Raw genomic sequence first — 11,624 nt, forward strand, 5'->3', positions numbered from 1 at the left:
AGCGCTGTGCGTGCCCCGTGCACCCCCCCGCCCTGCCCCCGCGCTGTGCGTGTCCCGTGCACCCCCCCCGCCCCCCAGCACTGTGCGTGCCCCCCGCCCTGCCCCAGCGCTGTGCGTGTCCCGTGCACCCCCCCCGCCCCCCAGCGCTGTGCGTGCCCCCGCCCTGCCCCCCAGCGCTGTGCGTGTCCCGTGCACCCCCCCTTACCCCCAGCGCTGTGCGTGTCCCGTGCACCCCCCCCGCCCCCCAGCGCTGTGCGTGTCCCGTGCACCCCCCCGCCCCCCAGCGCTGTGCGTGCCCCGTGCACCCCCCCGCCCCCCAGCGCTGTGCGTGCCCCGTGCACCCCCCCGCCCCCCAGCGCTGTGCGTGCCCCGTGCAGCCCCCCGCCCCCCAGCGCTGTGCGTGTCCCGTGCACCCCCCCGCCCCCCAGCGCTGTGCGTGCCCCCCGCCCTGCCCCCCAGCGCTGTGTGTGCCCCGTGCACCCCCCCTCTGCCCGCCAGCGCTGTGCGTTCCCCAGCACCCCCGCCCTGCCCCCCAGCGCTGTGCGTGCCCCGTGCACCCCCCGCCCTGCCCCCCAGCGCTGTGCGTGCCCCGTGCACCCCCCACCCCCCAGTGCTGTGCGTGCCCCGTGCCCCCCCTGCCCTGCCCCCCAGCGCTGTGCGTGCCCCGTGCACCCCCGCCCTGCCCCCAGCCCTGTGCGTGCCCCATGCACCCCCCGCCCTGTCCCCCAGCGCTGTGCGTGCCCCGTGCACCCCCCCTCTGCCCCCCAGCGCTGTGCGTGCCCCGTGCACCCCCTTCTGCCCCCCAGTGCTGTGCGTGCCCCGTGCACCCCCCGCCCTGCACCCCAGCCCTGTGCGTGCCCTGTGCACCCCCCGCCCTGCCCCCCAGCCCTATGCGTGCCCCGTGCACCCCCCTGCCCCCAGCCCTGTGCGTGCCCCGTGCACCCTCCCCCTGCCCCCCAGCGCTGTGCGTGCCCCGTGCACCCCCCCTGCCTTGCCCCCCAGCCCTGTGCGTGCCCGTGCACCCCCCACCCTGCCCCCCAGCCCTGTGCGTGCCCCGTGCACCCCCCACCCTGCCCCCCAGCCCTGTGTGTGCCCCGTGCACCTCCCACCCTGCCCCCCCAGCCCTGTGCGTGCCCCGTGCACCCCCCACCCTGCCCCCCAGCCCTGTGCGTGCCCCGTGCACCCCCCCGCCCCCCAGCGCTGTGCGTGCCCCCCGCCCTGCCCCCCAGCGCTGTGCGTGTCCCGTGCACCCCCCCTTACCCCCAGCGCTGTGCGTGTCCCGTGCACCCCCCCCGCCCCCCAGCGCTGTGCGTGTCCCGTGCACCCCCCCCGCCCCCCAGCGCTGTGCGTGCCCCGTGCACCCCCCCGCCCCCCAGCGCTGTGCGTGCCCCGTGCACCCCCCGCCCCCCAGCGCTGTGCGTGCCCCGTGCAGCCCCCCCGCCCCCCAGCGCTGTGCGTGTCCCGTGCACCCCCCCGCCCCCCAGCGCTGTGCGTGCCCCCCGCCCTGCCCCCCAGCGCTGTGTGTGCCCCGTGCACCCCCCCTCTGCCCGCCAGCGCTGTGCGTTCCCCAGCACCCCCGCCCTGCCCCCCAGCGCTGTGCGTGCCCCGTGCACCCCCCGCCCTGCCCCCCAGCGCTGTGCGTGCCCCGTGCACCCCCCACCCCCCAGTGCTGTGCGTGCCCCGTGCCCCCCCTGCCCTGCCCCCCAGCGCTGTGCGTGCCCCGTGCACCCCCGCCCTGCCCCCAGCCCTGTGCGTGCCCCATGCACCCCCCGCCCTGTCCCCCAGCGCTGTGCGTGCCCCGTGCACCCCCCCTCTGCCCCCCAGCGCTGTGCGTGCCCCGTGCACCCCCTTCTGCCCCCCAGTGCTGTGCGTGCCCCGTGCACCCCCCGCCCTGCACCCCAGCCCTGTGCGTGCCCTGTGCACCCCCCGCCCTGCCCCCCAGCCCTATGCGTGCCCCGTGCACCCCCCTGCCCCCAGCCCTGTGCGTGCCCCGTGCACCCTCCCCCTGCCCCCCAGCGCTGTGCGTGCCCCGTGCACCCCCCTGCCTTGCCCCCCAGCCCTGTGCGTGCCCCGTGCACCCCCACCCTGCCCCCCAGCCCTGTGCGTGCCCCGTGCACCCCCCACCCTGCCCCCCAGCCCTGTGTGTGCCCCGTGCACCTCCCACCCTGCCCCCCCAGCCCTGTGCGTGCCCCGTGCACCCCCCACCCTGCCCCCCAGCCCTGTGCGTGCCCCGTGCACCCCCCGCCCTGCCCCCAGCCCTGTGCGTGTCCCGTGCACCCCCCACCCTGCCCCCCAGCCCTGTGCGTGCCCCGTGCACCCCCCACCCTGCCCCCCAGCCCTGTGCGTGCCCCGTGCACCCCCCGCCCTGCCCCCCAGCGCTGTGCGTGTCCCATGCAGAGCTGGGCCCCTGTGCCTGTGCCTAGCTCTGGGGGGTCCAGGCCCTAGGTGGCACTGAACCCCTCTCCCAGCTGTCCCTTCACTCCTCTCCACTCTCCTAGTACCCTCCCCCCAGTCTGCCTGCCTCAGGGCCCCGACATCCCCATGGCGCATCTGGTCCCTGGGCACCTTGCTGGTGAGGAGTGCGATTCAGTGGCAGCACAGGAGCTGCAACATCTCTGGACTGGGGAGAGCTGGCGGGGTGAGCAGGGCGATAACGGGAGCTCTGGGAAGTTCCTGCTGGGAGCTGTAGTTCCTGGGGAGATTCAGTGCATGTAATGTACTATCCTTTAACAACCTCGCTCTCAGGCTTTTCTTTCTTGTAATAATAAACCTTTAGTTTTAGATTCTAAAGGATTGGCCCAGCGTGATTTGTGGGTAAGGTCCAGAGGGTAAATTGACCAGGGATCTGTGGCTGGTTTCTTGGAACCGGACAGAACTTGTTCGGGGTAGGTGGGATTGGGTGCTAGGACCCCCCACCTGTGTATAGGCCCTGGGCCATCTGGGGCACGGATATTGCCTGGGGTGTCGGAGGGGTTTTGCTCGGGAGGCTTCAGGCAGGTTTGCTGAAGTGCTCTGTGGGACTGGTTTGTGGCCTGTTTGGAGAGGTCGCCAGTCAGGGGCTGTAAGGAGCCCCGAATTTGAGCAATTCGCCCTGAGCGGACGCCCTCAGCTGTGCCCAGACATGGCCCGGTCCGTCACACCTTGCTAGGGCTGTGGTGACCTCTGATGTCTGTAGCAGGACCCAGCAGGGAAGGGGGGGGTCATTTATGCAAAGGTGGCTCCAAACCGGTCTGACCAGCCACCCGCCATGGGGAGAAACAAAGGGAGGTGGATGCTGCCCTGGCTGGGGGCAGGGCTGGAGGAGAGGGAGTTAGTTCCTGTCTGGAAAGCAGGGAAGAAGGAACTGGGGAGGGGGCTAGGACTCCCCCATCTCAAGGGGGGCACTGAGGCCTCTTAGCCCCAGTTCCTGTAACCTGATGACATCTGTGCTGTGCTGTATCCTGGAGAAGCAATAAACTACCTCTATTCTACCAGCTGGGGGAGTCTGTTCATGCCATTTCGGGGTGCAGGAGATGGGGACCCCCAACGCGCCGTCACACTGGTGTCAGGAGTGGGATGCACTGCACCCTGTGGATGGAGCTTCCAGCGGCAAGCGACAAGGCGCAGTAGAAGCAAGAGCCCTGGAGCCAGGCGTGCTGGAGACAGAGCGAAGCGGTTCCGGGGAATCGTGGGGCGCTGCAGCACTAGACTGGTGAGTCTGCACCGAGGGGACCAGCGGGCAGATGGCCTACGCCCAACTCTTGAAGGCAGAGCTGGTGGGGCTGTGCAGAGAGAGGGGCTTGCCTGTGCGGAAAGCAACCAAGGCCCAGCTGATTGCCTGGCTGGAAGAGAATGACCAGCCACAGGGCCAGGATCTTGTCCCCAGGGGGAGCAGCCAGACCCCCCCTGAGAGTGTGTCAGGCTCAGAGAGGGGGAGGAGCGCTGGAACCCACCGGAGAGATGAGACAGCGTCTCCCGGGAGGCCTGCGAGTAATAGCCCATCTAGGGCAGGGGCCAGCCCAGCGGAGCTGCGGCGGCTGGAGATCCAGCTGCGGATCAAGGAATTGGAAGTAGAGGACCGAGAGAGGGAGCGCCAAGATCGAGAGAGGGACCGCCAAGATCGAGAGAGGCAGCGGCAGCATGAGCTGGCCATGGCAGAGCGGAGAACCGGCGGGGCACCGGCTGCACCAAGTGCAGATGGGCCCCAAGGTCCCAGGACTGCCAGACGCTTGGAGAGGCTCGTGGTGGCCCAACTGAAGGACGTGGGTGACATAGACGGGTTCCTCAGTGCCTTTGAGAGGGCCTGTGGACTGCAGCGGGTCCCCCCGGCTGACTGGCTGCAGGAGCTCATTCCCGCACTGAACCAGGAGGCGGCCGGAGTGCTCAGTCAGCTGGAGGACCTACAGCCAGGGGATTACAACCGAGTCAAGGAGGCCCTGCTGCACAAGTTCGGGCTGACCCCCGAGATGTACAGGAAGAAGTTCCGGGGGGTACAGAAAGGGCCACGGGAGACCTATGTGGACCTGGCCTCCCGCCTGGCGCAATACTGCCGCAAGTGGGTGTCTGGAGTCGGAGCCCAGACCGCAGAGGAGCTGCTCAAGCTGGTCATGATGGAGCAGTTCTATGAAGCGTGCCCACCCAAACTGAGGCTGTGGCTCAAGGACCGGAGACCAGAGAACCCCCAGGAGGCCGGGAGACTGGCGGACGAGTTCACGGAGAGCCGGTCCGGGTGTGAACGGGAGTCCCGGAGAGAAAGGGAACCGCGCAGAGACCGGATCTCGGCTGAGCGACGGAGGGAGTCAACTACGGGGCGAGACCAAGGAACAGGTCGTCTGTGCCCCAGAGAACCAGCCAGGGCCTGGACAGAGACAGCCCAAAGCCTAACTTGCCATCGCTGTGGGCAAAAAGGCCACAAGAGGGCTCAGTGCACCAGGTCCCATGACCGGGGACTTTCCAGGGTTAAGTGGCTGGGGCGGGAGGAAGGGCAGGCTGCCCCCGAGGCAGGGGCTGGCCGGCAAACCTCAGCTCAGAGAGAGGGGAAGGATGCTCAGTGCACCTCCCCTGGGAGGTCTGACCCTCGGGAGACAGATTTATCCGTGCACCGGGTGGGGGCAGGGCGGCCCCTGCGGAGGGACTGCCTCGTGCCCCTGGAGGTGGATGGTAGGAAGGTTACGGGTTTCTGGGACACGGGGGCGGAGGTGACGCTGGCCCTACCCGACATAGTGGGCCCAGACCGTATGCTACCTGACACTCAGCTGACACTGAGGGGCATAGGTGGCACCCCCTTTAAGGTACCCGTAGCCAGGGTGCGTCTGAAGTGGGAGGCCAAGGAGGGCCCCAAGGAAGTGGGGGTGCACCCGCACTTGCCCACCGAGGTGCTGATGGGGGGTGACCTAGGGGGGTGGCCAGACGGACCCCACAGGACGCTGGTCACCACCCGTAGCCAGAGCAAGCGAGGGGCTTGCGGCCCGGAACTCGAGGAGGTTCCCCAAAAGGGGGCCCAGGGCCCCGTCCCAGCAGACCTAGAGTTGGGCCTAGGCAGTGGGGGGAACCACGGCCCTGTCCCAGCCCCAGCCGCTGAATTCCAGGCGGAGGTGCGAGCGGATCCCTCCTTGCAGGCCCTGAGGGACCGGGCTGACCTGGGTGCCGCTCAACCCCTAGGAGGAGATTGCCAGGAGAAGTTCCGGTGGGAGAGGGGATTTCTGTACCGGGAATGGCTTCCCCCCGGGAAGGTAGGGAAGTGGGGGCTCCAGCGGCAGCTGGTGGTTCCCCAAAGGTATTGCCGCAAGCTGCTACACCTGGCCCATGACATCCCGTTCTCGGGACACCAGGGGATCCGGCTCACGCGGCTGAGGCTGCTCCAAAACTTCTATTGGCCGGGGATGTTTGCAGCTGTCCAGCGGTACTGCCGGTCCTGCGACTCCTGCCAACGAGTGGGGAAGGCCCAAGACAGGAGGAAAGCTGCATTGAGACCCCTGCCCATCATAGAGGAGCCTTTCCAGAAGGTGGCGATGGATATTGTGGTGCCCTTCAACAGAGCGACCCGGACAGGGAAGAAATACATCCTGGTGGTGGTGGACACCCACCCCCCGGTGCGCTGCTCCCCTTTCAGAGTCACGGGGAAAACAGCCCAGGACCTGGAGAGAGAGGTCCAGGACATGTTGGCCCTGGGGGTGATCCAGCCGTCCTCCAGCCCCTGGGCCTCTCCCGTGGTGCTGGTTCCCAAGAAGGACGGGTCGATCCGGTTCTGCGTGGACTACCGGAAGCTCAACGCCATCACGGTGTCCGACGCCTACCCGATGCCAAGGCCCGACGAGCTCCTGGACAAGCTGGGGGGAGCTCGCTATCTCACCACCCTGGACCTCACCAAGGGCTACTGGCAGGTCCCGCTAGACCAGGAGGCCAGACTGAAATCAGCTTTCATCACGCCACTGGGGCTCTATGAGTTCCTGGTCCTGCCCTTTGGCCTCAAAGGGGCGCCGGCCACCTTCCAGCGCCTGGTGGACCAGCTGCTGCGGGGAATGGAGAACTGTGCCCTAGCGTACATCGATGACATCTGCGTCTTCAGCCAGTCCTGGGAGGACCACGTGGCCCAGGTCAGCCAGGTACTGGATCGGCTGAGGGAGGCTGGGCTGACCGTAAAGGCTGGGAAGTGCAAGGTGGGAATGGCCGAAGTGTCCTACCTGGGCCATAAGGTGGGGAGCGGCTGCTTGAAGCCAGAGCCGGCCAAAGTGGAGGCCATCCGAGACTGGCCTGTGCCCCAGACCAAGAAGCAGGTCCAGGCTTCCATTGGGATGGCGGGGTACTACCGGAGGTTTGTACCCAACTTCAGCTCCATCGCTGCCCCGATCACAGAGCTGTGCAGGAAGGGGAGGCCAGACAGGGTGGTCTGGACGGAGCAGTGCCAGAGGGCTCTCTGTGCCCTGAAGGAAGCCCTGGCCAAGGCCCCAGTGCTGGTAAACCCAGACTTCGACAAGCCCTTTATGGTGTTTACGGACGCCTCGGACACTGGGCTGGGGGCGGGGCTGATGCAGGCGGACGAGAAAGGGGAACGTCACCCCATCGTGTACCTGAGCAGGAAGCTGCTGCCCCGGGAGCGGAGCTACGCGACCGTAGAGAGGGACGCCTGGCCATGGTGTGGGCCCTGCAAAAGCTGCAGCCGTACCTGTTTGGCCGGCGTTTCACGGTGTTCACCGACCACTGCCCCCTGACCTGGCTGCACCAGATGAAAGGGACGAACGCCAAGCTGCTGCGGTGGAGCCTGCTCCTGCAGGACTACGACATGGAAGTGATCCACGTCAAGGGAAGCGCCAACATCATCGCCGACGCGCTGTCCCGTAGCGAGGGGCCCGAACTTCCCCAGGTCACGAGCGGAGTGACCCTGCTCAGTTCGCTCTCGGAGGGGGGAGAACTGTGACGTAGTGGGGGGACTTGCTGGGCTGTGGTGACCCTGCTGTCTGGAGCAGGACCCAGCAGGGCAGGGGATGAGTCATTATCCAAACCTGTCTGACCAGCCACCCCCCATGGAGAGGAACAAAGGAAGGTGGATGCTGCCCTGGCTGGGGGGCAGGGCTGGAGGAGGGTTAGTTAGTTCCTGTCTGGAAAGCAGGGGAGAAGGAGCTGGGGAGGGGGCTGGGATCCCCCCATCTCAAAGGGGGCACTGAGGCCTCTTAGCCCCAGCTCCTGTAACCAGATTCTATCTGTGCTGTGCTGTATCCTGGAGAAGCAATAAACCACCTCTGTTCTACCGGCTGGGGGAGTCTGTTGGCACCACTACGGGGTGCAGGAGGCGGGAACCGGACGCGCCGCCACAGCTCCCCTCCCAGAGCTCAGGAGGGAACCCAGGAGTCCTGGCTCCCAGCCCCCCCGCTCTAACCACTATGCCCCACTCCCCTCCCAGAGCTCAGGAGGGAACCCAGGAGTCCTGGCTCCCAGCCCCCCCGCTCTAACCACTACACCCCACTCCCCTCCCAGAGCTCAGGAGGGAACCCAGGAGTCCTGGCTCCCAGCCCCCCCCTGCTCTAAGCATTACACCCCACTCCCCTCCCAGAGCTCAGGAGTCCTGGCTCCCAGCCCCCCGCTCTAACCACTATGCCCCACTCCCCTCCCAGAGCTCAGGAGGGAACCCAGGAGTCCTGGCTCCCAGCCCCCCCCCTGCTCTAAGCATTACACCCCACTCCCCTCCCAGAGCTCAGGAGTCCTGACTCCCAGCCCCCCGCTCTAACCACTACGCCCCACTCCCCTCCCAGAGCTCAGGAGAGAACCCAGGAGTCCTGGCTCCCAGCCCCCCGCTCTAACCACTACACCCCACTCCCCTCCCAGAGCTCAGGAGGGAACCCAGGAGTCCTGGCTCCCAGCCCCCCCGTGCTCTAAGCATTACACCCCACTCCCCTCCCAGAGCTCAGGAGTCCTGGCTCCCAGCCCCCCGCTCTAACCACTATGCCCCACTCCCCTCCCAGCGCTCAGGAGAGAACCCAGGAGTCCTGGCTCCCAGCCCCCCCGCTCTAACCACTATGCCCCACTCCCCTCCTAGCCCTCAGGAGAGAACCCAGGAGTCCTGGCTCCCAGCCCCCCTGCTCTAACCACTATGCCCCACTCCCCTCCCAGCGCTCAGGAGAGAACCCAGGAGTCCTGGCTCCCAGCCCCCCGCTCTAACCACTACACCCCACTCCCCTCCCAGAGCTCAGGAGGGAACCCAGGAGTCCTGGCTCCCAGCCCCCCCCCCTGCTCTAAGCATTACACCCCACTCCCCTCCCAGAGCTCAGGAGTCCTGGCTCCCAGCCCCCCGCTCTAACCACTATGCCCCACTCCCCTCCCAGAGCTCAGGAGGGAACCCAGGAGTCCTGGCCCAACTTGCAAGCCCAGGGTGGATTTTGGGGGGTGCAGCGGAGGTGGGGGCACCGATTACGTAGCAGCGGCTCAGAGGGGCAGGGAGTCTCAGTCCCTCGCTCCCCCCGCCCCCTGCTCTGGCGTGACCCCTGGGGGACTGGGAGCAGAGCCCAGCCGTGACCCCAGAGCGGCTCCGCATTGAGCTGGGGGCACCCGGGGAACCGGCTGCCGCTCGGGAGTCGCTCTGCAGAGGCCCCAGCCGTGAACTCTGGCCCGTTGCCCAGGGCCCCACCCGGCGGCTTCTCTCACCACCTGGGGCCCCCCCACCCGTCCCACCCCACGAGCAGGAAACGCCCGGCCCGGCAGGAATGGAAAGTGAAACCCAAGCGGGGCAGATTCACCCCCAGCCGGTGCCCAGGCAGCACCGTGCCCGGCCGGGAGGCGTCGGAGGCGCGTGGGGGCCCCGTGGGCAGGAGCAGGCGTGGCAGGTACCCGGAGGGGGGTGGGTGGCACTGGCGGGGCCGGGCACAGCGCCGGGCTGGCACTGGCTGCCCATTGCGGACCCAGGGCGGGCGGGGGGACTCGGGCCAGGGGGTCGGCTCGGGGAGGAGACATCTCTCCTCAAGCTCCCAGCCCTCCGTCCCCCGCTCTAACCACTAGACCCACTTCCCTCCCACAGCTGGGGCGAGAACCCAGGAGTCCTGGCTCCCAGCCCCCTGCTCCAGCCACTAGCCCCCGCTTCCCTCCCCCAACCCAGAATTGGACCCAGGCGTCCGGTGCCTGCTCTAACCACTCCCCATCACTGTCTCTAGCTGAGCGCCGGGACCAGGCTGCTCTCCGCTGCTGAGAGCCGGGGTGGACCCGCGATGGGAGCCGTCTTGGCCATCTGGGGCCGACTCTCCGGCAAGCTCGGGGCGCAGGCGGCCCCGGGGGACGGCGCCGGGCGCTGCCGCCAGCCCCCTGCCAGCGATGCCCAGGAGGGGCAGGGGGTCTGTCGGGGGCCTGTGCCGAGGCCGGAGCCGCGACCCACCCGGGGCGGAGCCCTGCACACCGAGACCTTGTTCATCACGCGGCCGGAGGTGGCCCTGTGGAAGCAGCTGGCGGGGGCCCTGGCGCCCTCCCTCTGGCGGGTGAGGGCCCGCGGGCGCTGCCAGAGGGACGCCGGCGCCCTGGCCCTCTCCGGCCCCCGGGAGGCGGTGCTGGCGGCCAAGGTGGCCCTGAGCGAGCTGCTGATCCGGGTGGGCAGGGGGGTGCCGCCCGCGGGCCGGTTCTTCCAGCTCTGCCCGGGGCTCAGCCTGTTCCTGGGGCAGGGGGACGGAGCCGGGCTGCGGGCGGGCGCCGTGGTGAGGCTGGGCGCCGAGGCCGGCCGGGACGGGGCCGGTGTGAGCCGCCAGCGGGCGCTGAGCCGGCGGGGGGCTCCCCACGCCTGCCTGGAGGCGCGCTGCCCGCCGGGGGCCGAGGGGCTGACGGCCGGGGCCCTGCTGCTGGCGCTGGAGGCCGCGGCCCGGGCGCGGGTGGCCTCCGTGGCCGTGTGCGTGGACGTGGCAGGGGCCTGGCTGGCCGAGGCCCTGGCCGGGGCCGTGGAGGCCTTTGCCCAGGGCCGCCCGCCCGGCCCCCTGCGCAGCGTCTCCCTGGTGGCCGCCGACGGGGCCCTCCTGGCCGCCTTCCAGCAGGTCTGTGCCAAGCGGTGGCCGCCCGGCGCCAGCCGGCAGGAGCTGCTGGGGAGCGTCCTCCGGGCCCAGGAGAGAGTCAGCACCCGGGTGGTCACCGGGCCCCTGGCCAGCCAGAAGGTCAGTGCCTAGGCTGGGGGGTAGGACGCCCGGGTTCGCCCGGCTCTGGGAGGGGAGTGGGGGCTAGTGGTTAGAGCGGGGGGGGGTAGGACGCCTGGGTTCTCCTGGCTCTGGGAGGGGAGTGGGGGCCAGTGGTTAGAGCGGGGGGGGGTAGGATGCCCGGGTTCGCCCGGCTCTGGGGGGGGGTGGGGGCTAGTGGTTAGAGCAGGGAGCTGGGAGCCAGGACGCCCGGGTTCTCCCAGCTCTGGGAGGGGAGTGGGGGCCAGTGGTTAGAGCAGGGGGGGTAGGATGCCTGGGTTCTCCCGGCTCTGGGGAGTGGGGGCTAGTGGTTAGAGCAGAGGGGGGCTGGGAGCCAGGACGCCTGGGGTCTCTCCCTAGCTGCTCTGTAGGAAGACGGCCTCTCTGGGGCTGAGGCCCACGGGCCCAGCGGGGCAGGGGGAGTCCCCAGGTGGGGCCGGGCGCCCGCTCACGCTCTGTGGCTCTGCTGGGGACAGACGGAGGCGCTGGTGCTGCCGGTGGTGCTGGAGGCGGACGGCCCGGAGTGGTGGCCCCTGGAGCTGCGGGCCCTGGCCGAGGCGGCGCTGGGAGCCGCGGGTCCCGGCGAGGCGCTCGGGCCGGGGAAGGTGCTGACGGTGCCGGGCGCGGCCCTGCCGGAGCTGCACTGCCGGGAGCTGTTCCTGGTGCGGCTGGACGGCGCGGCGCTGCGGCAGCACGGGGCGCCCAAGGTAACGCGGAGCCCCCCGTATCCCTCCCACGGCCCGGGTTCAGCCACTAGAGCGTGTCAGCAGCCTCCGCCCGGCGGCGCCGAACCCAGACAGCCCCCCTATTCCCTTGGAAACCTGCCACCGTGGGGCCGGGCGTGGGGCCTGACCCAGACAGCCCCCCTATTCCCTTGGAAACCTGCCACCGTGGGGCCGGGCATGGGGCCTGACCCAGACAGCCCCCCTATTCCCTTGGAAACCTGCCACCGTGGGGCCGGGCGTGGGGCCTGACCCAGACAGCCCCCCTATTCCCTTGGAAACCCGC

The 11,624-nt window shown here is 69.4% G+C and overlaps 1 protein-coding gene across 1 annotated transcript in view; it reads left to right on the top strand.

Annotated features, from left to right (window-relative positions):
• The first annotated feature begins 9,177 nt into the window (after positions 1-9,177).
• Positions 9,178-11,624, top strand: part of LOC142825933 (uncharacterized) — a 16,086-nt gene continuing 13,639 nt past the window's right edge. The window contains exons 1-2 of the mRNA XM_089774335.1: positions 9,178-9,296; positions 9,621-10,598. Coding sequence (XP_089630461.1) covers positions 9,675-10,598 — 924 coding nt within the window. The 5' untranslated portion in view covers positions 9,178-9,296; positions 9,621-9,674. The remainder of the gene's footprint in view (positions 9,297-9,620; positions 10,599-11,624) is intronic.

The sequence above is a fragment of the Pelodiscus sinensis genome, chromosome 30 (assembly GCF_052426305.1).
Source record: "Pelodiscus sinensis isolate ZL-2025 chromosome 30, ASM5242630v1, whole genome shotgun sequence".
NCBI lineage: Eukaryota > Metazoa > Chordata > Testudines > Trionychidae > Pelodiscus > Pelodiscus sinensis.